This window comes from Bos grunniens, chromosome 4 (assembly GCF_055505025.1).
Source record: "Bos grunniens cultivar Pamir isolate PY7600 chromosome 4, Bosgru_T2T1.0, whole genome shotgun sequence".
NCBI lineage: Eukaryota > Metazoa > Chordata > Mammalia > Artiodactyla > Bovidae > Bos > Bos grunniens.
Genome location: NC_141168.1, coordinates 27,420,963 through 27,447,570, shown reverse-complemented (window position 1 = coordinate 27,447,570; position 26,608 = coordinate 27,420,963). Strand labels below are relative to the sequence as shown.

The 26,608-nt window shown below is 59.2% G+C and overlaps 1 protein-coding gene across 4 annotated transcripts in view; it reads left to right on the top strand.

Moving 5' to 3' along the window:
* The first annotated feature begins 6,137 nt into the window (after nt 1-6,137).
* The window catches only part of FLNC (filamin C), a 28,054-nt gene continuing 7,583 nt past the window's right edge, over nt 6,138-26,608 (top strand). The window contains exons 1-33 of one of the 4 annotated variants that reach the window (XM_086395733.1): nt 6,138-6,807; nt 11,390-11,638; nt 13,167-13,264; nt 13,372-13,522; nt 13,616-13,734; nt 13,907-13,984; nt 14,194-14,356; nt 14,580-14,780; nt 15,158-15,223; nt 16,163-16,300; nt 16,663-16,789; nt 16,939-17,075; nt 17,293-17,486; nt 17,580-17,693; nt 18,311-18,454; nt 18,663-18,786; nt 18,937-19,097; nt 19,315-19,405; nt 19,488-19,657; nt 19,873-19,990; nt 20,084-20,346; nt 20,955-21,552; nt 22,171-22,344; nt 22,456-22,618; nt 22,859-23,019; nt 23,805-23,972; nt 24,050-24,173; nt 24,727-24,883; nt 24,959-25,148; nt 25,244-25,267; nt 25,388-25,635; nt 26,073-26,153; nt 26,467-26,566. In XM_086395733.1, coding sequence (XP_086251859.1) covers nt 6,453-6,807; nt 11,390-11,638; nt 13,167-13,264; nt 13,372-13,522; nt 13,616-13,734; nt 13,907-13,984; nt 14,194-14,356; nt 14,580-14,780; nt 15,158-15,223; nt 16,163-16,300; nt 16,663-16,789; nt 16,939-17,075; nt 17,293-17,486; nt 17,580-17,693; nt 18,311-18,454; nt 18,663-18,786; nt 18,937-19,097; nt 19,315-19,405; nt 19,488-19,657; nt 19,873-19,990; nt 20,084-20,346; nt 20,955-21,552; nt 22,171-22,344; nt 22,456-22,618; nt 22,859-23,019; nt 23,805-23,972; nt 24,050-24,173; nt 24,727-24,883; nt 24,959-25,148; nt 25,244-25,267; nt 25,388-25,635; nt 26,073-26,153; nt 26,467-26,566 — 5,449 coding nt within the window. In that variant the 5' untranslated portion in view covers nt 6,138-6,452. The remainder of the gene's footprint in view (nt 6,808-11,389; nt 11,639-13,166; nt 13,265-13,371; nt 13,523-13,615; nt 13,735-13,906; nt 13,985-14,193; nt 14,357-14,579; nt 14,781-15,157; nt 15,224-16,162; nt 16,301-16,662; nt 16,790-16,938; nt 17,076-17,292; nt 17,487-17,579; nt 17,694-18,310; nt 18,455-18,662; nt 18,787-18,936; nt 19,098-19,314; nt 19,406-19,487; nt 19,658-19,872; nt 19,991-20,083; nt 20,347-20,954; nt 21,553-22,170; nt 22,345-22,455; nt 22,619-22,858; nt 23,020-23,804; nt 23,973-24,049; nt 24,174-24,726; nt 24,884-24,958; nt 25,149-25,243; nt 25,268-25,387; nt 25,636-26,072; nt 26,154-26,466; nt 26,567-26,608) is intronic. The other 3 variants (XM_086395734.1, XM_086395735.1, XM_086395736.1) reach the window with 3 other exon arrangements.

Below are 26,608 nucleotides of genomic sequence, written 5' to 3'. Positions count from 1 at the left end.
CTTTGTGGCTTTTTACTTGTTCAGCACCTCAACACAACCAGAAAAGAGTGGTTCCCCTCTAACCAGGTACTCACTAAGGGTCTGGCTCCTCCCTACAATTTCTAACCCTGCCAGTGACCTCAGCAATGAGGTCGGCTCCTTGTGTGGCCAGCCAAGTCACAAATGGATTGTTCTGTCCACACTCACCCCAATCTCGAGGAACTCATTTGAGCAAAGGGAAACTGAATGATCTGGGTGCTTTGTGTGAGGGGGGCCACCTGGCTTGCCCTTGGATCCTGTGAGAAGGATGCCCTGAGAAGATCTGTGTGTGGGCCTTCATGGCTTAGTTCTTATGACTTCTTGAGCTATTTACCCTCAGAGATGACTTAAAATCACCCAGGCTCCTAGCAGTGAACTGAAGGGAGTCCAGTAGCCTCAGGGTTGGAATTCTGGGTTTTCACTGCCACAGCCCAGGTTCAATCCCTGGTTGGGGAACTGAGATCCCACAAGCCATGCGGTGCAGACCAGAAAAAAAAGCTTTAACTGAAGAGTTCTTAGTGAACAGACTGTGCAGAGGGCAGAGGTAGGAGAACCAACAAGAAATGGCGAAGTCCCCAGGCACCAGTGGGCTTCCCAGGTGGCTCGGTGGTAAAAAATCCACTTGGAAATGCAGGAGATAGAAGCAGATATGATCCCTGGGTTGGAAAGATCCCCTGGAGTAGGAAATGGTCACCCATGCCAGTATTCTTGCCTGGAACATTCCATGGACAGAGGAGCCTGGCGGGCTAGAGTCCATAGGGCCCTAGAGAGTTGGACACGACTGAACGACTAAGCAAGCACCAGGCACCAGCAACAGTGGAAAAGTGCTGCCATCATGGGCTTGAAGGGGGAAGAGGAGGGAGCAAGAGCTGGAGACCTGGTGTGGGCCAGACACACACTGTGTGGGCCAGACACACGCAGTGGCTACAGGGGCTGCGGCCTCTGTCAGAGCCGTGGTGAGGTGGGCAGTATACGTGCTACTCCTCCCTCTCTTCTCACCTGCCAGTTCTATGTTGGTGTGTCTCATTGGCAGATCCCAACTAGCAGCTAGAGAGCAGAGGTGCCCAGGTGACAGTCTTTCAAGGTCAGCCTCCTAAAGTTTGGAGCAAGGCGGAGGACTGAGTTGGTCTAAGTGAGAACAAGCAGAATGATGAGAATAATTTATGAGTGTTCCTGTTGACCTTCATTCCTGCAGAACCCTTTGTGACAGGTTGTTCTCATCATGGATGTTTCCATGTGAAAGCCCGCAGGGACTTCCCTGGTCGTACAGTGGATAAGAATCCACCTGCAAATGCAGGGGACACAGGTTCAACCCCTGGTCCAGGAAGATTCCACGTGCAGTGAAGCAACTAAGCCCAGGCACCACAACTCCTGAGCTTGTGCTCTAGGGCCCGCGAGCCTCAACTGCTGAAGCCCATGCACCCTAGAACCCATGCTCTGCAACAAAAGAAGCCACCGCAATGAGAAGGCTGCACACCACAACGAAGAGTAGCCCCCACTCGCCCCAACGAGAGAAAACCCACACACAACAACAGAGACCCAGCACAACCATAAATTAATAAAAGAAAGTCCCCAAGTGTATTCATACACCATGGTGGGCAGAATGGTCCCCATAACTGCTGGTTTCCTGGTACTCTTGTCTCTGCCTCCTTTCTACCTGATACCAAGGGAGTTTGTTTCATTTCTCCAAATATCCAAAGCAGCACATACCTATCGAGTATATACTGGGGTGGGCACTGCTGAGCACGAAATGAATTCATTTCTTGCACAGTCTTTTCCTAGGGGGAGTAGCAAAGACATTTAGAATTAGGAGATTTTAAAGTTGTGTGCAGCCCAGAGGAGTGGCAAGGCTGACTGGGGCCCCGAGGAGACCTGGGGCCAGGGCCCAACCGTGACCAGCCCCTATACACAGGGTTGCACGTAGGCAGATTGAAGGTAGTGCCACAGGTCCCTTTTGCCTCCCTCTAAATGACTCCTCTTTAAAGACAGGGATTTAGAGGGGACTGGCCCCTTGCTACTCAAAGTGTGGCTCAGGAGTTGTGGTGCCTGGGCTTAGTTGCTTCACTGCACGTGGAATCTTCCTGGACCAGCAGCATGAACATTGTTAATTCATTAGGAAGGTAGAATCTCAGCCCTCAGCTCAAACCCAGACACAGTATCTACATTTTAACAAGATCCTCAGTTGATTAGTATGCACAATAAAATTCGAGCTTCACTGCCTTCAACTATATTAGATTGCGTATTCTCAGTTGTAACCTAATTGAAATTCCTTCACAATCTACCTGCTACCCTGTCCCCTTGCTATTGAGACTGTGCTTTTTATCCAGTTTAGTCCAGCCACCAATTGGCTGGAGAACGTGTGGTGGAAAGAACCGGAAGATTACCCAGCAGAGTATCATTGCGTTAACTTCGAATTTGAAGCCAAGATGGAGGTTATGTTCTGGGAGGCAGTCAGCCTCCATTAAGGACTTTTATCTGGTCCTTTTCAGGCCCAAACCCAGAACCTGCAATGACAGGGAAGTAGTCCTTTTCTGCAGTCTTTTTGTTTAGAATATAGAGCTCTTCCCTTTAGGACGCTTGTCCTTGTGGGCTCATCTTAGAAGACCGTGCTCTTCGTTGATTTGGACTCTGCTTTCTGGTCTTGCAGGTGCACTGTTAACTGGAGTAGATTAAAGAGGTCTACCTATTGAATGTGAAACAGTCCCTTGAATTCGCTTTAAATCTACAGGGATGTCACAGGCAAGCACGCATAGAACCAAGGACTCAAAACACCTCCAGGGGCCTCCATCTCCCCGCTCTACTGCCCTCTGCAGAACTTTCTGCTCTCTCCCTGCAACACGGCCCCCGTTTGCTTTCCCTTCCCAGGCCACATGGTAGGCACACCACCTGCCACCTCTTTCCACGACCAGCTGCTATTGGGAGGCAGGGTGGGTGGCTCTAACGACTGTAAGTAGTACTCTGGCTCTGATTCTGGCAGATGGAGTGTTAGGATGCAAGGAAGGGAACGGGGAGCCAAGGAAGATGCTGGCAGTGGGTGCCACACAGGGCAGAGGTAGCTGTGAGGAGGGCCCAGCTCACTAGAACCCACGTGGTCCCCAGGATACCAGCAGAGGATGCAAACTGTTTTTTCTGATCACATATGAGCTGCCCAGCACCATGCTAATCATTTTACCTGTTATCTACTTTCACATCTTCACCCATTAAAAAAAAATCCCTATGAGAGTACTATTAATTCCATTTTGCAGATAAAGAAGACTGAGGGCCCAAAGAGTTACATTGCCTGATCATGTCTATAGAACCAGAGGTGAAGAGGCTGGAATTCAGCCTAGGTATCTTCCCAACCCTACCACACCTGGGCCAGGGCCATGTCAGTATCACAGACTGAACACAGTGCCTGCTGGGAGCCTGGTCAGCCTGGTGCCATCACAGATGACTATGGAAACACAGGATCTTCAGACATGGCCCTTCAGACATGGACTTGCTCACTCAGATGCTTCTCAGCTCAAGTTAAATATGGCCAGCATTGGTGGCAGAGAAGTAGTGCCCCTTGGTAGGAAAGGCAGGGCCAGGTGAAAGGCCAAACCTGGTCTCCTGAGACAGGTCAGTGGGTGGTGAGTCAGGGGGCTATAAACAGTCTGTAGCCACAGCAGCAAAGCCCCCAAATACTCAGCTGATGAAAGCCCCCGTAAGCCCCTCCAGGAGCCCCTGCCTGGCTCCGAGAGGAGCACATCAGCCCTCTTCCGGGAGGGGGCCCCTGCTTGGCAGGCCCCAGGACCAGCATTGTGCACGGCCTGTTCCAGCTCTCATGGCCCGGCCCGGGCTCATGGGCTATATTGAGGGCTGAGTCACCAACCTGTGCCTGGGTAGCTGACTGTGACTGGCTGGCTGGGGCCTGAGTCAGGCCCTGATTTATCCTGGAGAGCAACGGGCTCTGGTTTCTGGGGTGTGGGGGGAGGGGAGGTGTGAGAAGGGTGCCGGGAACCATCCTTGGCACCGGGCACCCTCTGCCGACCATTCACTCACTGCACACAGACCTCTCCCAAAGAGAGGGAACAAGAAGTGGGAGAGGGGAGTCCTTTGTCCACTTGCTGGCTTCCCTCTGAACTCCTACCACCTTAAGAGAGCACCTCAACTTACTGGAGGACCTTGGGAAACACCCTCAAAACAAGACTATGAGCCTTTAGGGTTTGTAGAAGGCTGTCAGCTCCAAGCAAAACAATTCTATCCCTCTCTCTTCTCCCTAGGAGCTCAGTAAGAGGGATCCATCCTTTTCCAGATCTATATATCTCAGTTTCTTCATCATTGAACCCCAAACTGGCACCTCAGGTTGGGTGTCAGAAGTCTGCCTTTTTACACACACACACACACACACACACACACAGAGTTCCCTTGTGAGACCCAGCTACATGTCATGTGTCCCCAGGAGCTGGGCATCTCTCCACAGGAGAGCTCAGCCTCTCAAGCAGACAGACAACACTGATGGCTGATGGCTGGTCTTGGCCATGGGACAAAGGTGGCATGGGGGGAGCGAGAGTTCTGGAGACAGGCAAGGGGGTGCCAACAGGAGAGTGGAATTCCTGAGCACCTCGTCACAGGCAGCCGACAGAACATGAGCTGTGGGGCCCAAGCTATTTATATCTCGCCTGTCACTCTCAGGGCCCCCAGAGCTCCCCCCCACTGAAGTCACGCACAGCAGGTCCCTTTTCTGTTTCTGGTCCCTTCTCTCCTCCTCCCCCTCCCTAACTGATGAGAAGGGAAAGAAATCATTCTTGGAGCCCTTTCACCATTAGCGCTGACCCCCCTCCCCACAAGCTCCTGAACTTCTTCCCTCACAGAGATGCCCACCATCCCTTCCCTTTTCTCTTGGCTTGGTTGGGGAAGAGCAATAAGGTCAAATGATTCACCAGAAACGTGCCCAACTTCAGTCATCACACAACTTGAGTTGGGGCCCAAACTTAAGGGTCCAGAAGGATGGGAAAGTGGAGGAAATTTGGCCTAAAGGGGGTACCAGGAGGTGTGGAATACATGTTATCCTACAGAATCTCAGAATACGTAGTCTCTTTATGTAAGTATATTCTACCGCTTTTTCACCTCATCCCAGGCCAACTGCTCTGAGTGCCTCAGTTTCCCTGATGTCAGCTGCCCTTGGCTTATTCTGAGCCCAGTCCTGCCCAGACTTCCTGGCGGGCTCCCTAGGGCTCTCCGTGTCCCCCAGCCCCCATCACACTTCCCCGAGGCTGCTCTGGGCAGGGCTCTCTGTCTCTTGTCTGGTTAACCTGCCCTCTGACCAGAAAGATCTGCCCAGTGGCCCAAATGGGCACACCGCCCAGGGGGCTCCCTGGTAGTACAGGCCAGAGGCTCTGCCTCCTCTCGCGTCACCTTAGTTGAGTCAGACTTGGGGGAAGGGGGCACAGTGTGACTCATTGGGTACACTTTTCCTGAGCTCAGCTTCATTCTGAGAGGATGAGGACAAACGGACTGGTGACAGGGACACTGAGTCAGGGGTAACGTCCGTCTTTCCCCTGGGACCCTGGAGTTGCAGAGGGTTTTTTTTTTTTTGGTTGCAGAGGAGACTTTTCTACCTGTAATGTGGAACACCCCCACCCAGGCCTTCTCCCTAATCGGCCTGCATGGAGTTGTCGCTTCCTCTCAGTCTATCTACACACAAGCACACACACTTCCCCTGCCGGTCCGCAGGTGGACAATACCCTGGGCTAGCAGCCAGGTCTCCCCGGCCCTGTCAACAGCCCTGCCACCAACCAGTCCAGAAAATTCTGTCAACACCCGATCAGCGTGTTTTGCCCTAACCACTGGCCTCAGTTTCCCTTTGCATCTCTTTAGTCCTGCAGGGTGGGGGGTATATATTTCATCTCTGACTAGCGATGCTTAAGTTTGGGGTGTTGGGAGCCCTCAGTCACCCTAATTTTCCAGCTCCACTATTCATCTGTCCAGCTTGGCGGCCTCGGGCCAGAGCCTCCTTCCCCGGGGGTGGGGGCAGCAGACCCGGGACCCCAGCCTGGACGGAGGGCCGCGTGGGGGAGGGGAGAGGAGGGAGGGAAGGGAGGGAGGCGGGGCCGGCGGGCTCGGCGCGGCCCCCACCCGCGGGCCGGGCGGCATTCCTGGGAGGCCGGCGCTCTGACGTGGACCCGGGGGCCGCGGGCTCGGCGGGGGGGACGCGGCCCGGGGGCTTCTTAAACCCCCCGCCTCAGCCCGGCCCGCACTTTCCAGAGCACCGCTCCGCCCCCGGAGGGAGAGAGAGACACACACAGACAGAGCGCGGCCAAGGAGCCGAGGAGGCCCGCCCGAGTCCCGCCAGCCAGGGGCACAAGAGAAGTTTAGAGCCGCGGAGCGCACAGCCGCCGGTCCTGTCCCGGACAGCGCCCCACTAGCCCGAGCCCCGCCGGCCCCCAACCCCCGCCCCAGCCCGCGCCAGCATGATGAACAACAGCGGCTACTCCGAGGCCCCGGGCTTCGGCCTGGGCGACGAGGTGGACGACATGCCGTCCACGGAGAAGGACCTGGCCGAGGACGCGCCGTGGAAGAAGATCCAGCAGAACACTTTCACGCGCTGGTGCAACGAGCACCTCAAGTGCGTGGGCAAGCGCCTCACCGACCTGCAGCGCGACCTCAGCGACGGGCTGCGCCTCATAGCGCTGCTCGAGGTGCTCAGCCAGAAGCGCATGTACCGCAAGTTCCACCCGCGCCCCAACTTCCGCCAGATGAAGCTGGAGAACGTGTCCGTGGCCCTCGAGTTCCTCGAACGCGAGCACATCAAGCTGGTGTCCATCGGTCAGTGCGTGCGGCGAGGGGGCAGTACCCCGACGAGGGGCTGGCCCACGGGGACAGGGTGCTCGGGGCTGGGAGGGCGCGCGGGGAGCCGAGGCAGGGCCGAGGGTGGGGGGCCCGGCACCGGGAGAGGATCCTGCCCCGGTTCTCCCGGAGCCCGCCCACGCCAGCCCCGAGGGGGCTCTGCCTTCACACGCCGCCCTGGTCGGCCGGCATCCCGAGGGGGGCCCCCGGGGGCATCCAGCCCAGGCCGTTTCTGAGCCCTCCAGCTTCAGCTCCCCTCGCACGCTCTTGGCCAACCTGCTTCTACCCGCTCGTCTCCTTTTTTGCCACCCGCACCCTCAGCCCAGGCTTGAGAGGATGGGGCCAAAGCTCATTGCCGATTCCCGGGGCCGCCCCCTCCACCCCAGACAAAGCAAATGGCTTCCCAGTCTCCCAGCACCTCCACCGGGGAGGAGAGGCTGAAGGCAGGTCCCCATCGCTGCCCGGTCCCAGGGATCCCAAGGAGAGCGGGAGAGCGGGTGGCTGGGCGGGCACGGGGCCCGGGCCCCCCGCCGGCATGTGCTCGGCAGCTGGGTTCAGGCCCAGGGGCCAGAGCCGGCAGGGCCCGGCCTCGGAAACCTAAAAAGGCTCTGAGCGAGCGCAGGCAGCCTTAACCCCTGCCTGTCCTCCATCAGCTTCAGCAGGCCAGGGAGGGGGCTCCCTCCCGTCCACTCCCGGCCCCAGCCCACCCCCTAAGCCCCGATTGGCTACAGCTAATGATCTGGGCTGAGGGGAGGGAGGCAAGGCCTGGAAAAGGGAGGAAGTCATTGAGTGTAACCAGATTTGGAAGGTGTGTCAGTGCTGGGTGGGGGCGGGGAGGCACTCCAAGCTGGGGAGCTGGGGGAGCCAAGGATGGGTTCTGAGAGCCTAGGAGTTGGCTGTTCCCTCTCAGCTCTGCAGTCACCCCTTCAGGCTGGGGGCCTGGGCAAGACCCTTACCCCTATGGTGAGCTGTTAAGTGTCCTGATGTGATTTTCAGGAAAGCGCCCCTTGATGGGGTGCACCCCAGGGCCCCAGAAGGGGAATTTCACAGGGGGCCCAATGCCTACCCCCAGGCTGCCCCAGAGATTTCTTCAGATAACTGAAGGTCTGTCCATCCTCAGCCTCCCTCAGGGCATCTCTGGGCCTCCTGAATTAGTAGCTGAGGTCAGTCTGGGGCCCTTTGGCCCTGTCCAGTCCCCTCTACGCCTTACCCTCTCCTGCCCCAATACTGCCCCCCCCACCACCCCACCCGCTCCAGCCTGGAAATAGCCCTGCCTCCGTGACACAGCAGATGTCTCTGAGCTTTCCAGAGGACAAGGCTGAGGACAGGGGGTGGGGGAAGGGGCCACCCTGGTGTGTGTAGTGGGACTGAGGGCTGCCCAAGAGTGTGTGTGGTTGGGGGGGGCCAGGGGTCAGCGAGGAGTCAGCCCTGGGCCCTTCCACCCCCCCTGGCAGCTGCGATCTGACCGCCTGGACTGACTGTCCCAGGTGGGATCCCGAGGGGAGAGCCTGGGGCCTCACCAAGACTTTATAGGAAATGGCTCGGCCTCCCCCTCCCCTCCCTGCTGCGGGGGCGCTTGGCCCCTCTCCTGGCCTCATCCTTCCTGAGCGCACACCTCTCCCCTCCCCAACGGTGGTGCCTCTGGCTCCAGCCCCCTTGGCTCAACTGTGTATGGAGAGGCCTTCTCAGAATAGAGGGGGAAGGAGGGAAAGCTGGCTTGGGGGCGGGAAGGAACCCTTCTTTCCCTTTCCTGCAGGGAACTGTTCCCCATTTGGGCCAAGTGGCTGACTCCCGCTGCCGATGAGATAAGCTGTCAGCAATTCAGCTGCTGGGCCCGAGGCGGAGGCTGGAGGAGAGGGGGCACAGACAGCAGCGGCTACCCATCCATGGGGAAGGAGATGTCAAGGGTTCCCCCTTTCTGCTTCCTCTGATTCCCTTGGTCCCGCTTAGTGGTGGGAAGGGGCTGGGACGGGGGCTTCTCTGGGTACCATCTCAGGACTGAATGTGAGCCTCTAGGCACCCCCATGTCCCTTTCCAGGAGTGGAGTGGGAGCTGGGCATCGAGCAGTTCCTCTGAAGGAGGGCCGGGTACACAGTCTGGGTTGAAGGGGCGGTGTGCCCTCCTTACCCGCACCACCCCCTCCGCCCCTCCGAACAAAGAGGCCTAGAGGCCGCTCAGCCCCGCAGCTGTTCCCCAGTTGCTATTCCTTCTCCTGGAGCCAACCGCCGAGGGAGGGGCTGGAGGGGGCAGCAGCTGTCCCGGCCCCTCCCTCACTGGTCCTCTCCTTTCCCCCCACTCCACCGAAGGCCTGGGGTGCCCTCAGGGACTAGCTCTGGAGCTCCTCCCACCCCTTTGGTGGTATCCCCAGTGGGGTGCGAAGAAGGAAGAGGCCTGGCTTGAGCAGAGCTCCCCTCCTCTGCCTGGCCTCCGATGGGGAGGAGGGCGAGGAAGGTCATTGCTCCCAGAGTGGGACTCTGGACCCACCCCTCTCCTGCCACTTGCTGTCTGGCCCAAGGCCAGTTGCTGGGGAGAAACCTCTCCCTGCAGCAAATATGAATGACCCCCCTCACCCTCCCCCCCACCTCTTCCCAATCCTGGTGATCCTCGGGGCCTCAGGGCCTCCCTCCCAAGGATCTGGCTTCAGTTTGCAAGAAGCACTTCTGGGTGTGTGAGCACCAGCTTTGGAGGCTGTCAGGGTTGTGAGAGGCCGTGAGGCCCTTGGTGTCAAGGCTGTGTGAAAGTGTCCTGGGCCTGTGTGTGTTTGAGAGAGACCGCACCAAAGCACCGGGAGGCTGGGAGTGAGTGTGTCATGGAATCTGCAAGCTGCCAAACCATTGTGCTGCAGCAGAGCCAGGGGGAGAGGGGGCGGGCCTGGGGAGCTGCTGGGGAAGGAAGGATGAATCAGTGAAAGGGTGGGGGAGCCAAGGGGACCAGAGCCCAAGATCAGAGGGACAGAGAGACTGAGATTCCCCTCCAGGGGGCAGGTTGGAGAAATGCTGGGGACAGGGTGTGTGTGTGGGGGGCGCATTCTGGAAAAGATATGTAAGGGGAGACACCTTTGGGATCTTTACTCTCTAAAGGCTGTCTTCCAAGATCTAGGCCGGGTGGGCAGGAAAAGATATAACCCTAACCTCCAACACCACGCTTTCCCATCTCTCGGGTAACACCAGTAAACAAGGCTGAGTCTTTCACCCCCTCCCAACCTCCTGAAAGCAGTGCTCAGGGAAGCTGGTGGATTTCAGGCCTGCCTTGTCCTTTACAAGTAAGCTGGTTTCCAATGACCTGTACTCTAGGCCACCTCCAGCTCCTGGATGTTTCTCTCTGGCTGTTACGGGGGAACTAGGCGCACCACCCCCCTTCCCTGCCCCGCCAGCCCCCAAATCTTGGAGTTCTGGTCCATAATATTTATCAAGGGACGGGATGAGTCTAGAGTCTCAGCTCCTGAGACTTGAGTCCACATGGGTAACACTCCCCCAGCTCTTGTGAAATCTCACTAGTCCCTGCCATTAACAGAATGTGTACTGTCCCCAGCCCCTCCTCCCAGAACTTGGTTCCAAAAGCCTTTTATAGCATTCAAAGGAGAATTTGGCTGGAACCAGGTTGGTCCCACTCCTCTCCAACTTCAGTTTTTAAAATGTTCATTCAACCAGTATTTATTGAGATTTTACTAAGTTCTAGGCTCTGAATATATGGAGAGAAAAATACAGTATCTAGAGTGAAAGAAGGCAGACAAAAAAGATACATACTCTATGATTCTATTCATATAAAACTCTGGAAAATGCGAACTAATGTATAGTGACCAAGAGCAGATTGTTGTCTCAAAAGATAGACGAGGAGGGGCAGGAGCGATGGATCACAAAAGAAAGGAAACTTTGAGGAAGGGTGGAAGTGTTTACTATCTTGATTCGTGGTTATGCACATGCTGTCAAAGGTAGGGCTCCCCTGGTGGCTCAGATGGTAAAGAATCTGCCTGCAGTGCAGGAGAACCAGGTTCAATCCCTGGGTAGGGAAGATCCTCTGGAAAAGGGAATGGCAACCCACTCCAGAATTCTTGCCTGGAGAATCCATGGGCAAAGGAGCCTGGCGGGCTACAGTCCATGGGGTCGCAAAGTCGGACACAACTGAGCGACTAATGTTTTCACTTTTCACATATTGTCAAAACGTATCTAGTTGTACTTTCTAATATGTACAGTTTGTTGTATATCACACAAAGAAGAAAGGAAACAAAACAAAACAGTGTCTGCCCCTAGAGACTTACAATCTTGCATAACTCTATAGATGCTTGTAGCCTGATAGAAGGCCCATGCAAGTGCCATCAAAGAGTTGAAAGTACCTGCCCAAGGGACATATTGGGATGCAGCCATGTTCTGAAGCGGGTGGGAGGTACATCAAAGACTGCGCCTTGTGGGATGCAACAGTGGTAGGCAGAGAAGTGGTAGGTTCCAGGAGGAGTCCAGACCCAACGCTTAAGCAGCAGCCTCAGAAGCTGGGCCAGGAGAGGGAGGGTGCTGCATCAGAAGTGGGGCACTCATGAGCCCTGCTTGTCTCCTCCTCCCTGCAGACAGCAAGGCCATCGTGGATGGGAACCTGAAGCTGATCCTGGGGCTCATCTGGACCCTGATCCTACACTACTCCATCTCTATGCCCATGTGGGAGGATGAGGACGACGAGGATGCCCGCAAGCAGACACCCAAGCAGCGTCTACTCGGCTGGATCCAGAACAAGGTGCCCCAGCTGCCCATCACCAACTTCAACCGGGACTGGCAGGACGGCAAAGCTCTGGGCGCCCTGGTGGACAACTGTGCCCCTGGTGAGTGGACCCACGGCACACTGTGGCTCCCTGACCCGGGAAGGGGTGCGGGATGAGCTGGTGATGCCAAGGCTTGTGTTTGTCAGAATGTGTGTCCCAGGGCTGGGGGAATCAGGGCCTCCTCCTCCAGCTGAGAATCACTGCTGGAGTTGGACCCTTCCCAGTGAGTTGCCAGATCCTGCAGTGGCAAGGACACAGAGGTCCAGAGAAGGCCAGTGACTTGTCTGAGGTCACACAGCTTATCTGTGGCGGAACTGAATCAGAGGCCGGCGGGGACCTGGAACTCCCTGCTCCGTGAACTTCCTATTTTGCTACACAAGGGTCATTTCTGCTCAGCCAGCAGAAAGAAAATGTGGTGGGACTTGTAGAGAGAAGGCCAGGACTTTAGGCCTGGAGAAGGCTGTTCTTTGCAAGCCCCTGGGATAGCTTTGAGAAGGGGTTGAGACCCAGGATGATGTGGTCTGAGGCTGGTGGGACACTGCCCCAGGGGCAGGTGACCCAGGCCTGGCCTGGGCAGGTGGGGGCTACTGAGGGCCCATGAGAAGACTTAGACATCACAGATGAGAACAGTACCCCACACACAGCTCCCTTTCTGACCCTCATCTCCTGAGACAATCTGTCGTCTCCCCACCTCTTGGAGCCATGTCCCCCTGGGGGAATCCTCCCCCAGCCTGGGGTCAGCCGGGGAGCAAAGGGTGGGAGGAGGGGGCACCGACTGCCTGGGAAGCATTCCCAGCTGCTGAGCCATTGCCCACGGCTGGCTCGGCTGCCAGCAGTGAGCTCAGCTGTTCTGGCCAGTCATGGATTCCAGCCTTTGAGCTGGTCCCCTCCCCGCCAGGGAGCATCACCCTCCTCCGCCAGCTCTGGCTGGGATCCAGCACCCCCTAACCATGCAGCCTTTCCCAGGAGGGACCTGTGGCTGCCTCAGCTGTCCTCCCATCAGGAGGGCTGGGCTCTAGGCGGCCAGAGAGAACTCGGCCTCTCAAACAAGCCCTTCAGTGCCTTCATTTCCCCGAGGCGGAAGTTAGGAAGCAGAGAGAGCCCTATGCTCTGCGGCTCATGTGGGGAGTGCATGGACACTAGGGCTTCAGGGCAGCTGTGAGGAGACCTTTCAGGAGATGGGTCAGAGGCACTTGTGGGACAGGGACTGCCCACCTCTGAGCCTGCTGGAATGAGGCAGGGGGTCTGCAAGGGGTGCACTCCCTGTGGTTTGGTGTTCAGGGTTGGTGCTGGGGCCTGGGCAGGCCGGAGGCCGGCTGGCAGGACTGGTGCCAGGCTGCGTCAGCTGGGGCAGAAAGGCCTCATTGTTGGTGCTCAGGAGGGCTGCAATGTGTCTAAACAGTGATGGGCATCCTGGCTGACGGGCCGTAAGGTTGGGGGTCAGCAGGAACCCTGCTGGTCAGGGGCCTGGGGCCGTATGGGAAGCGGGTGTGAACCCACGGCCTGGGAGGGTGTTGGTGGAGCAAGTGCTCTGTGTCTTGGCTGACCGCTTCCCCCTCATCATTGCTTCCCTCCATCATCTCTCCAGGCCTCTGCCCTGACTGGGAGGCCTGGGATCCCAACCAGCCTGTGGAGAACGCCCGGGAGGCCATGCAGCAGGCGGACGACTGGCTCGGGGTGCCCCAGGTAGGCAGAGGGCAAAGGGACCCGGAGAGGGCCAGGGTGGGGTTGGGTCTACCTGGGCAGGATGCTGGGGACAGAGGACATTTTCTGACTCCCTTCCTCCCTGGCAGGTGATTGCTCCCGAGGAGATCGTGGACCCCAACGTGGATGAACATTCGGTCATGACCTACCTGTCCCAGTTCCCCAAGGCCAAACTCAAACCTGGTGCCCCCGTTCGCTCCAAGCAACTGAACCCCAAGAAGGCCATCGCCTATGGGCCTGGTATGTGTTGAGCCCTGACGGTCTTCGCTGGGCAGCTGGACACGGGCTGGGATGGTTCTCCCTAAACTCTGCAGCCCTGCCTTCTGCCCTCAGGGATCGAGCCCCAGGGTAACACCGTGCTGCAGCCTGCCCACTTCACCGTGCAGACAGTGGACGCTGGGATAGGCGAGGTTCTGGTCTACATCGAGGATCCTGAGGGCCACACCGAGGAGGTATGGAGAGGCCACTGGGGATCGGACAAGAGCACGGACCAACAGCGGAATGGGCTGGCGATGGCTGCTGGGGGCACCCTCCAACGCTGGAGAAGGGGAGGCCTCACCATGGGGGTTGCAGAAGGCGTGGGGTCAGAAGGAGCTCTGACGCCGATTGTTTCCCTTCCCGTAGGCCAAGGTGGTTCCCAACAATGACAAGAACCGCACCTACGCTGTCTCCTACGTGCCCAAGGTCGCCGGCTTGCACAAGGTATCCCTCTGTAGGCCCTCCCATGTCTTCCCCACTCCTTTCACATCCTTGCATCCGGCTGAATGGACCCCTCCCTCAGCTCACACCCCGCCCCACCCCCATGCACCAGCCCCACCTGCCTGCCACCCCGCTTGGCTCTGCCTCGCCCCTCAACCCCCCTCTCAGAGCTGCTTTCTTCCAGAAGCTCACCTTTGGCCTCTGACCTCCAGGTGACCGTGCTCTTTGCTGGTCAGAACATCGAACGCAGCCCCTTTGAGGTGAACGTGGGCATGGCCCTGGGAGATGCTAACAAGGTGTCAGCCCGTGGTCCCGGCCTGGAGCCCGTGGGCAATGTGGCCAACAAACCCACGTACTTTGACATCTACACCGCAGGTGGGGATGGGCCCTTCCACCAGACACCCCATGACTGTTCATGGTGGGGGGACCTGGGGGCCAGGGGCAGGGCCCGGCCAGAGGGCCATGGTCTCAGGGTGAGGGAACCCGAGCAGGAGGGACACCCCATGACTATTTTTTTGGTGGGAGGGGGTGCCTGGGGGCCGTGGTCTCAGGGTGAGGAAACCCGAGCAGGAGGGGCTGACAGCTGTTGTCATGACAGGGGCCGGCACTGGGGATGTTGCCGTGGTGATCGTGGACCCGCAGGGCCGGCGGGACACTGTGGAGGTGGCCCTGGAGGACAAGGGCGACAGCACGTTCCGCTGCACGTACAGGCCTGTGATGGAGGGACCCCATACAGTGCACGTGGCCTTCGCCGGAGCCCCCATCACCCGCAGTCCTTTCCCCGTCCACGTGGCAGAAGGTAAAGGCCCTTCACCCACCCCCATGAGCCCCCTCGCCAAAGGCCAGGACGCAGAGTGTTGCCACCGAGTCTGAGGACTTACGGGAAATGAAGCACTGCAACCGGGGGGTGGGGGTGGGTGGGGATGGGGTCAGGGGGAGCCTTCTGCCGGCTTAAAGTGGGCAGAAAGAAGAGCCCGGGGTGGGGCTCCCGAGAGCTCGTCTGTCAGCCCCTGCCCCCGAGGTCGGTCAGGTCACTGTGAAGGATACCAGACAGGGGCCACGGTGGAAGGGCTGAGGAGGAAGTGACCGGACCATGTGGGCGGAAGGGCATATTCATGGGCCCGCCTTGCACCAGGCTCTCAGGCAGTGACTCCCCACTTTCTCTCCGCCACTCAGAGCCCCTGCCGCCGCCGCCCGCCCCCTCTGTGCCCATCGTCCACCAGGCCAAGAAAGTGGTGCCACGTTAGTACACGCCAGCAGAGGCGGGCCGGGCATGGCCATAGCTGACTGGCCTCACCTGTGCTGTGTGGCATGGCGCGAGCGGGGTGGAGTCGCCCCCCCTTCCGTGGCATTCTGTGACAGGCCCAGGTTCCGCGCCTTTTTGCCTCTGTTCTGTGGCAGCTCTGGTCTCCTGGGACTGGCCTGGTGATTTCTGTGGGAAGGGTCTGGGTTCCGTGCCGTCGCCTGTTATGTGGCAGTCCCCAGATGCTGTGCCGTTTGTCTGTGTTCCAGGGCAGGCCTGGATGGATGATACATCGTTGCCTGTTTGGTGGCACCCCGTGGGTTCTGAGCCATTTTATGTGTCCCGTGGCAGGCTGAGATCCCTGTCCTTTGGTCTGCGTTCAGCAGCAAAGTCATTGCCACCGGCCGCGTTCCACAGCAGGCTGACCTTCATGCATTGCCTGTGATCTGTGGCAGGCTTCTCGTTACACGACCCTCCCTCGTTCCATGGTGTGGCTGAGTGTTTTGTGGCATGACTCGGTTCCTGAAGCTGCTGTGGTGGCTCCAAGAAGGCTCAGATGGCTCTAGGTGGATGGCCGTGGGGTGAATGAAAGGCCCCTCCCAGTCTGTCTTAGCTCTGGGCTCCGCCCGGCCTTTGTCCCAAGTGATCTTGACAAGGAGACCCGAGGGAAGGGTTTCTTGTAACCAGCCTGGGGACGGAGGTCTGGGGGAGCTGTGGCTGTGCCCTGCCCAGCATGGCTCTCAGTCGTGTTGGGGGTGCCAGGGAGCAACAGGGGAGGGCTGCATGAGGCCACGGCCTGCGCCTGGGGAAAGAGGACGGGGTGGGCGGGCTGGTCAGCAGGACTGCGCACAGTGAGGTGGGGACAAGTGGTGGTAAGGGCTGAGGCTCCATCTAGGGCCCCTCAGCGCCCTCAACCTCACCTCTCCTCTTCCTCCCAGCCTGTAACCCCAACGCCTGCCGGGCCTCTGGGCGGGGCCTGCAGCCCAAGGGTGTGCGTGTCAAAGAAGTGGCTGACTTCAAGGTGTTCACCAAGGGTGCTGGCAGTGGGGAGCTCAAGGTCACAGTCAAGGGACCAAGTGAGTACCAGGGCCCAGGGCCATGGTGGGGGGTCGGGGAGCTGGGAGGAAAGGCAACCAGTGCTTCTGACCCCCTGATGGCAATGACAGCACTGTGCACCCTCCCTGGGGGAGGGGCTCCAAAAAGACACTGACCAGAGACATTGTGGGACCTCAGGTGAACCGCCCTGCCTGGCTCAGTCTCCCAGGCTGCAAGCTGGGAAGGCTGCACTAGGCTGTTACACGGTGCCTGCTCACCGTGCCCGCGAGCAGCGCTGTCCTCAGCCAGGGACTGTCCCACAGCACAGTCCCAGGGGTCCTTGAGGGGACTGAGGTGCGGAGACGCACAGATCATTGATCCTCCGCTTCCCACGTCTCCTCAGGAGGCACAGAGGAGCCGGTGAAGGTGCGGGAGGCCGGGGATGGCGTGTTCGAGTGTGAGTACTACCCCGTGGTACCCGGGAAGTACGTGGTGACCATCACATGGGGCGGCTACGCCATTCCTCGCAGGTGAGCACCACGCAGCCCTGAGCCCTCCAGCCTGGGCCCTCACAGGGTGGGTGGAGGGAGGCAGGCTGCCTGGGGCTCCGAGTGAAGCGAAGAGGGCTACCTCTGGTGGGGGCACCTCGGGTGTTGACACCAGCTCCCTCTTTTCCCAGCCCCTTTGAGGTGCAGGTGAGCCCAGAGGCAGGCATACAGAAGGTCCGGGCCTGGGGTCCCGGTTTGGAAACTGGCCAGGTGGGCAAGTCAGCCGACTTTGTGGTGGAGGCCATTGGCACAGAGGTGGGGACACTGGGTAAGTGGCCGAAGTGGGAATTCCGGGGAGTGGTGTGATGGAGGGACACTGGGGAGTGACTGGGGGGCAGGAGGCAGGAATTTGGGCCAGTGTTGAGATGAGACAGGCGCTGGAACGGGCATGACTGGGGTGGTGATGCTGGGAGAGTGATGGGGGACCTGTCTGGGTGTCCAAGTCGCTTCTGGTGCCCCCTGACCCTCCCCCACCTTTGCCCCAGGCTTCTCCATTGAGGGGCCTTCGCAGGCCAAGATCGAGTGTGATGACAAGGGAGACGGCTCCTGCGACGTGCGATACTGGCCCACGGAGCCCGGGGAGTATGCGGTGCACGTGATCTGTGACGACGAGGACATCCGAGACTCACCCTTCATCGCTCACATCCAGCCAGCTCCGCCCGACTGCTTCCCGGACAAGGTGTGTCCCCAGCTCCCGTAGCCGGGCCTGCACCAGGGTGAACAGACCCTCCTCCCGTCCCCAGCTCAGCCCTCCACTCTCTCCCCTGCACAGGTGAAGGCCTTTGGGCCCGGCCTGGAGCCCACCGGCTGCATTGTGGACAAGCCAGCAGAATTCACCATCGATGCCCGGGCTGCTGGCAAGGGAGACCTGAAGCTCTACGCCCAGGTAGGGTGTTGCCCCGTCTTTCTGCCCCTCACCCTGGGAGGGTAGGGTAGGTTAGAGAAAAGGGCCTCAAGGCATTACAGGAATGATTCTCATGAATCTATTTGAACTATGGGAAGTCTAAAGTTTTGTGTTTTCTTATTGATGATAATCTTAAAAAACATTGTACCAGATATGTATTTTTATGCTAACTATTTGCAATTTAAAGATGGTTGAGTTAAGACATTGATTTCCAGGTGAGTTTCTCAAAATGGTGTCCTTTGACCCCTAGAGGTTAATGAATATGTTCTTTGGTCCAGGAGGATGTTTCTTTTTTTAAAGTTTGTTTATTCAGTTTTAAGAACATTGGTTTAGCTGAGCCTTTTCCCCTGACAACACATTTTGGAGACCTAGGCTCAGAGACCAGGCCACACAGATGACCCCTGTGTGACCCCTGGTTCCTCAGCTCTCCAGGGTGTGCCCTGGCCCCCAGAGCTCTGGCACTAGGCTCCAGTGGTTGGAGGTCTGTGATCTGTTTGCGGGGAGGGGCTTTGATGGTGGGCAAGCAGCCCAGCAGAGGGCACGGGCGCTCTGAGACGGCCGGGGTGCTCTAAGAACCTTGCTTTGGGTGATGCCCACAGGACGCCGACGGCTGCCCCATCGACATCAAGGTCTTCCCCAATGGCGACGGCACCTTCCGCTGCTCCTACGTCCCCACCAAGCCCATTAAGCACACCATCATTGTCTCCTGGGGAGGCGTCAACGTGCCCAAGAGCCCCTTCCGGGTGTGTCCTCCAAGCCCCGTGCCCCCTGCCAGCAACCCCAGAGGGAGGGTGGATCCCCAAGCGGGGGGATGTTGGCTGTCTCTGGGCCCTGTCCCCACTCCCCACTTCATGGCCCCTGTGAAAAGGCTAAGACCGGGCCTAGAAGTGCTGGGGAAGGGATGGACCTTGAGGGAGGGGCCCCACGCTGACCGTCGACTCCTCCCCACAGGTAAACGTGGGAGAGGGCAGCCACCCCGAGCGGGTGAAGGTGTACGGCCCCGGCGTGGAGAAGACAGGCCTCAAGGCTAATGAGCCCACCTATTTCACAGTGGACTGCAGCGAAGCAGGGCAAGGTGCATCCAGGAGCAGGGAGTGGGGGGCGCGGCCGGGGGTGTCCGGGCAGGAGGCGCTGGTGCCCTCCACCTGTTCCCCGGAGTGGGACCTGTCACGTGCAGGAGGTTGTGGAGCCCCCAACTCATGGCCTCGTGCCTGCCTCCCTTCAGGCGATGTGAGCATTGGCATCAAGTGCGCCCCCGGCGTGGTGGGCCCCGCAGAGGCTGACATCGACTTTGACATCATCAAGAATGACAACGACACCTTCACAGTCAAGTACACACCTCCGGGGGCGGGCCGCTACACCATCATGGTGCTGTTTGCCAACCAGGTACCCTGTGCTTGGGTTTTGGTTATCAACCCTAACCTCACCCCCTTACCCGATCCCAACCAGCAGCTTGAGAGGCTGTCATCTGGGGACAATTCTATTGCCCCTGACTGAGCACTTCCTGTGTGTGGACAATATGCCTCAGAGGAAGCAAAAGGGACAAGGGACTCTTTTCAGACACTGCCCGTGTCCACCCTGACCAAGCCTTTTCTCCCTCCAGGAGATCCCCGCCAGCCCCTTCCACATCAAGGTGGACCCATCCCACGATGCCAGCAAGGTCAAGGCAGAGGGCCCTGGGCTGAACCGCACAGGTAGCTGTCTGGGCGGGGCGGGGCTGGGGTGGGGCGGGGTGGCCGCCAATCCCTCACCACCATCTCGGGATGGGCGCTCCAGGTGTGGAAGTTGGGAAGCCCACTCACTTCACCGTGCTGACCAAGGGAGCTGGCAAGGCCAAGCTGGACGTGCACTTTGCTGGGGCCGCCAAGGGCGAAGCCGTGCGAGACTTCGAGATCATCGACAACCACGACTACTCCTACACCGTCAAGTACACGGCCGTGCAGCAGGTGTGCCCCCCTCCCCGGCCCTCCTGTCCTGGCTGACTGGGGGCGTGGGGCTCCTTCTTCCAGCCCCAGAGGGCCTGCTTGGCATCTTGGCCCCTTGCCTGCCTCCCCGTCCTCTCTTGCCATGGGTCTCTGAGCCCCTGGTCTGTGTTGGCCAAGGACATGTTGGCGGGCTGGGTCTCAGCCCCTCGGTTCTGACTTCCTGCTGTACCCATTAGGGCAACATGGCAGTGACAGTGACCTATGGTGGCGACCCTGTCCCCAAGAGCCCCTTCGTGGTGAACGTGGCACCGCCTCTGGACCTCAGCAAGGTCAAGGTTCAAGGCCTCAACAGCAGTAAGTGAGGAGGAGCTGCCCGTGCAGTGAGGAGGGTTGAGGGGGGCAGTGGGTTGGAGTCTCTGCTCACCGTGTCCCTCGCCCTCCACACAGAGGTGGCTGTAGGGCAGGAACAGGCATTTTCTGTGAACACACGAGGGGCTGGCGGTCAGGGCCAGCTGGACGTGCGGATGACCTCGCCCTCCCGACGACCCATCCCCTGCAAGCTGGAGCCTGGCGGTGGAGCTGAGACCCAGGCGGTGCGCTACATGCCCCCTGAGGAGGGGCCCTACAAGGTGGACATCACCTATGATGGTCACCCGGTGCCTGGCAGCCCCTTCGCCGTGGAGGGTGTCCTGCCCCCTGACCCCTCCAAGGTGAGGAAGTAGGGGAGGGTGGGAGCTGGGGGCTTATAGGGAAGGTGGGTAGTTCACAGGGGCTGAGGCCAGAGGCCTTATGTCCTGGCGTGAGCACAGCCAGGGCCCAGAGCCAAGGCAGTCCCCCAGCTCAGGACTTGCCTTTGCGACAGCTTAGTTTTTGTTTTTTTATATTTTTATTGAAGTATAGTTGGTTAACAATGTTGTGTTAATTACTGCTGTACAGCAATGTGATTCAGTTATACATGCGTACAAATGCATACATTTAAAAAAATATTCTTTTCCATTATAGTTTATCACAGGATATTAAATACAGTTCTCTGTGCCATACGGTAGGACCTTTTTGTTTATCCATTCCATATATAAAAACTCATACCAAGACAGCTTAGTTATTAAGAGCCTGGCCTTGGATCTGACCTGGGCTTCAACCCCCAGGTCCATCAGCCGGGACAGATTTTTTAATCTCCGTGCATTTCCTCACATGGAATTGTTATCAGGACTCAGCCTGTGGGAGCTGCTACAGTTGAAAGTGCTTAGCTGATTTGGGAGCCACGAAGGCTGGGTGTGGGACCAGTCGAGGTAACCTACACACCTGCTCCTTCTTTTAGGTCTGTGCTTATGGCCCTGGTCTCAAGGGCGGGCTGGTAGGTACGCCAGCGCCCTTCTCCATCGACACCAAGGGAGCGGGCACCGGTGGCCTGGGGTTGACCGTGGAGGGCCCCTGCGAGGCCAAGATTGAGTGCCAGGACAATGGGGATGGATCCTGTGCCGTCAGCTACCTGCCCACAGAGCCGGGCGAGTACACCATCAACATCCTGTTTGCCGAAGCCCACATCCCCGGCTCGCCCTTCAAGGCTACCATCCGGCCTGTGTTTGACCCAAGCAAGGTGCGGGCCAGCGGGCCAGGCCTGGAGCGCGGCAAGGCTGGGGAGGCGGCCACCTTCACTGTGGACTGCTCAGAGGCAGGCGAGGCCGAGCTGACCATTGAGATCCTGTCGGACGCCGGCGTCAAGGCCGAGGTACTGATCCACAACAACGCGGACGGCACCTACCACATCACCTACAGCCCCGCCTTCCCCGGCACCTACACCATTACCATCAAGTACGGCGGGCACCCTGTACCCAAGTTCCCCACCCGCGTCCATGTGCAGCCCGCAGTCGACACCAGTGGGGTCAAGGTCTCAGGGCCTGGTGTGGAGCCGCACGGTGAGTGAGAGAAACCTGGAGCTGGTCATGTCACCAGTCAGGGGAAGAGAGAAGCGGGCCTGAGGTCTTGGGGGGCAGCACTGGCGTCCTAGGGGCTCAGATACCCCTGAGAAGGTATCAAAGCCAAGGGCAGGGCATGGAGCTTTGCCTTGGTCTGGGTGGCAAGACTGCTTCTGCCTGTGGCCATTTTCCTCGGGAGATCCTTAACTTTCATCAGCGGATCTGAAAATCAAAGAATCTTGCACTTGATGATACAGAGGGAAGGCTTTGGGGTTGAGGGCAACGAGAGTCAGGAGATAGTTCAGCTCAGTTCAGTGACTGAGTTACCATCTGCTGGGGGCCAGACCCTGGGCCAGGTAGGGTGGGGCATGCAGAGGGTTGGAAGAGCCAGCCCCATGCTCCAGGGGCCCACGGCCAGGTGGGGAGACTCAGGTGAACAGAATGTCACTCTCTGCTGAAGGGAGGGAAGGCAGGGGCTATGGGAAGCAGAGCCTGGGCTGTGGGGATGGTCCAGGCTGGGGAGTAGCAGGTGGAGAGGAGCGGCCACCTCGGAGCTGGGGAGGGAGGGCAGGGGTGGGCAGGCATGTGAGGGCTGAGCACTCGTCTCCTGGGACTCAGGTGTCCTGCGTGAAGTGACCACCGAGTTCACTGTGGACGCGAGATCCCTGACAGCCACGGGTGGGAACCACGTGACGGCTCGCGTGCTCAACCCCTCGGGCGCTAAGACGGACACCTACGTGACCGACAATGGGGACGGCACCTACCGCGTGCAGTACACGGCCTACGAAGAGGGTGAGGGGCTGGGCTGGGCAGGGACGCCGGGGGTCTGGCCCCAGCGTTTTCAGAGGGGCGGGTGGTGGGGACCGCGCACACCCTGACCTGCGCCGTGTGGCTGACCTCCAGGAGCGCACTTGGTGGAGGTGCTGTACGATGACGTGGCCGTGCCCAAGAGCCCCTTCCGTGTGGGCGTGACTGAGGGCTGTGACCCCACCCGTGTCCGGGCCTTCGGGCCGGGCCTGGAGGGGGGCTTGGTCAACAAGGCTAACCGCTTCACCGTGGAAACCAGGTACGCCTGCCCCTTTCCTAACCTTGACCCTGATGCTGTGGCGACCCTGAGCCCAGCCACCTGCCCTTCCCCCTCATCCTCCTGTATGGACCTCATCCCCACCCACCCCCTATCAAGGCTGCAAACCTCCCTGCTGTAGCTGCTGGTCTCATCTCAGCCAGCCCCGCACCCCCATTCACCTGCTTCTCCATCCCAACTCACTGGTCCTTGTGGCGCTGATGTAGGGGTGTCCTCTTGTAGGGGAGCTGGCACCGGGGGCCTAGGCCTAGCCATCGAGGGCCCGTCAGAAGCCAAGATGTCTTGCAAGGACAACAAGGATGGGAGCTGCACCGTGGAGTACATCCCCTTCACCCCCGGCGACTACGACGTCAACATCACCTTCGGGGGCCGGCCCATTCCAGGTGTGCACTGGGGGCGGGAGGGGTGTCGGGGAGGCCAGCAGGGGGCCTGCTCCGCGTGAGGGAAACTGGAAGGAAGTAGGAGGAGGAGCAAAGCCCCAAACCAGCAGCAGGGACAAGGAGCAGGCAGGCACGGCTGCCACAGTGAGGGCTGAGGCAGGGCGGTGGGTACAGCTCATTCCCAGAGGCCCAGCACTGGTGTCTCGGCCCTTTTGCCTGGAGCACCAGATCTCGTGAGTTCCGTCACTCACAGTCCAAGCCAGTGTCGCTGGCTCAGTCAGGACAGCCTCTCACACCCTCTTGCTCTGTCAGCAAAGCCAGGAACCCCCCTGCCCTCCAGCAGGGGTGGGGAATGGTTGGTGTCTTCAATTATCACATTACCCGGGCTTGCTGAAATGGGACTGTCCCCGCCCTACTTATCTAATTTCATGCTGGAAAAAATTCATTTTCTTTTACAAATACTTCTTTTAGCAATTTACTAATTTAGGAGGGCCTTCTTTCAGGCATGTGGCCTAAATAAGTGGATTCACCCTGCCTCAGCCTGTAGCCAAGTTTTTGGGTTTTGTTTTTAAATTTTACTTTTATTACTTTTATTGGAGTATATATTCTGTAGCCAAGTTTATTTCTCCTTGTTACGTTTTCTTAGCAAGTTTCTAAGTGTTTGCACATTTGGTCTGGTATCCCAGGGGCATTTCAAAGGCAGGGGAAGCCTCGCTTTCCTGGGTCCTCTGAGTTGGGGAAACCTTCTGGGGCAGGTGGGCTGGGGCTGACGACCGTCTTCCTTGCAGGGAGTCCATTCCGGGTGCCAGTGAAGGACGTGGTGGACCCCGGAAAGGTCAAGTGCTCAGGCCCAGGGCTGGGAGCCGGCGTCAGGGCCCGGGTACCCCAGACCTTCACAGTGGACTGCAGCCAAGCTGGCCGGGCGCCCCTGCAGGTGGCCGTGCTGGGCCCCACAGGTATGGAGTGTCTGGGGCTGGGTGGAAGGAGCCGGAAAGGGTGCCAAGAGGTTCTGCTGACTATTCCCTTTGCCCAGGTGTGGCTGAGCCTGTGGAGGTGCGTGACAATGGGGATGGCACCCACACCGTCCACTATACCCCAGCCACGGACGGGCCCTACACAGTAGCCGTCAAGTACGCCGACCAGGAGGTACCACGCAGGTGAGGCCCAGCCTGGGGTTCTGTGCTCTGCTGGGCTCTGGGGAGCTCCCACCAGGGCCACAGCTGCGGGGCCGCTGCGGGGCCACTCCAGGGCCCTGGAAACACTCCCCTACTTGTCTACGCCTCATCTGTTCTCTGCTGCACCATCCCACTCTTCCTCAGGGCCCCCTGCCCATCTTCTTCTCCACCCTGGAGGTGGCACAGCCCCAGGGGCTCTCCTCTGGCTGGGCTGTCCCCCTAGTTAGCTACAAAATCAGCACCTTGGGAAAAGGCACCATGTGGCTACAAACAGGTGTGACAGGGCAGCCTCCTGCAGCCTCTCTGTAAACCATCGGAAACATCTTCCCGGAGAGTGGAGAAGAAATGCCTAGGCTTTGTCAGGGCCACACCTTTGTGACCCTCCTCTAAGACTCAGGCTTGACCTGGTCCCTCCTCCCTGCCAGGACTCCTCTCCCCTGCTCATGAATGTAGGGGGTATTCCAGGCCCAAAATGAGATGGGATTCCTTCTCCCCCTGAATCCCAGCCAACTGTCTATCCCTTCTGCCTCTCAAGCCCCTTCAAGATCAAGGTGCTTCCAGCCCACGATGCCAGCAAGGTGCGGGCCAGCGGCCCTGGCCTCAACGCCTCTGGCATCCCGGCCAGCCTGCCCGTGGAGTTCACCATCGATGCCCGGGATGCTGGGGAGGGCTTGCTCACTGTCCAGATCCTGGTGAGTCTATGTGCTGCCCACCTCTCAGGCCAGGGTCTGGGCACAGGCAGGCCTTAACCGCTGCTTCTCCCCCAGGACCCTGAGGGTAAGCCCAAGAAGGCCAACATCCGAGACAATGGGGACGGCACATACACCGTGTCCTACCTCCCGGACATGAGCGGCCGGTACACCATCACCATCAAGTATGGCGGCGACGAGATCCCCTACTCGCCCTTCCGCATCCATGCCCTGCCCACTGGGGATGCCAGCAAGTGCCTGGTCACAGGTGGGCACCCACCCCTGCCCTCCCCTCCCTACACACCCCCACCCCCACCCCAGCTCATCCTTAACACTGCGGCTTACGCTTTTCTCTATTTCCAGTGTCCATTGGAGGTCACGGCCTGGGTGAGTGTCCTTTTTCTTCTCTTTTTGGTGTGGGCTGAGGTGATGGGGGCAGCTGGGAACTGAGCGGGGGGAATGGGCACAGGTCCCACGGACCCCTGACCGGGCACTCCTGTGTGGCAGGTGCCTGCCTGGGCCCTCGCATCCAGATTGGGGAGGAGACGGTGATCACAGTGGATGCCAAGGCCGCAGGCAAGGGGAAGGTGACGTGCACGGTGTCCACACCCGACGGGGCGGAGCTCGACGTGGATGTGGTCGAGAACCACGACGGTACCTTCGACATCTACTACACGGCACCCGAGCCCGGCAAGTACGTCATCACCATTCGCTTCGGAGGCGAGCACATCCCCAACAGCCCCTTCCACGTGCTGGTAAGTTCAGCGGCCACAGCAGAGCTGGGGGTGGCAGGGAGGGGGGCCAGGCCCTCTTAGTGGGAGCAAGGAACCCCAGAACCCGTCCTCACATCTGATGGATCCTGGGCCCAGAGTGCTCCAGGGTGGGGCCTGTGCTTTCCCACAGCCTCCCAACCCAGGAGGCACACAGCCCTGCCTCTGGCCCCTCTGGGCATCAGGCAGCTCTCTGGTGGAACCTGACCCCCAGCCCAGGCCCACCGTCCCCGTCCATCTCCTCAGGTGGCCCTGCAGGACAGGGAAGCCCTCGGGAGAGTAAAGCACCCAAGATAGCCATCCTGCCCTGGGGGCAGCCCAGGTTATCAGGTCCCTGGGCCATTCTGAGTCAGCCTGTGGTCACCCGAGCTGGTGGGGACTGGCCTGTCACAGCCCCCACTCTCCCGTGCCTTGCCTCCCAGGCGTGTGAGGCCATGCCCCGCGTGGAGGAGCCCCCTGATGTGCCGCAGCTGCACCGGCCCAGCGCCTATCCCACACACTGGGTACTGCCCCTCCCACCTGGGCCACACTCGCCCCCCACCTCCTCTTCCTTCATCTCTTCTCTTCTTCGGCGGCCAGGGCCAGGGCATGGTTTGGGGGCCATCTTGGGGAGCAGGCGGGAAGTCAGGCGGGGCAGACAGATCCCGGAGCTGGGCACGGCACCTCTTCTCTTGCAGCTGACGCGCCTTTTCTGCCCTCTGGTTTCACCATTAACCATCCTGCTCTTTCCTCACCTTCTCTGACTTCAGTCACGGCTCAGTCTGAGTTCCCCAGACCTTTCCCAGCCAAGTGACTGTTCCCTCTCCCCCGCCACAGGCCACAGAGGAGCCGGTGGTGCCTGCAGAACCCATGGAGTCCATGCTGAGACCCTTCAACCTGGTCATCCCCTTCACTGTGCAGAAAGGGGAACTCACAGGTACTGCCCCAGGGCCCTGTGGCAGGATGGCCCCAAGGGAGG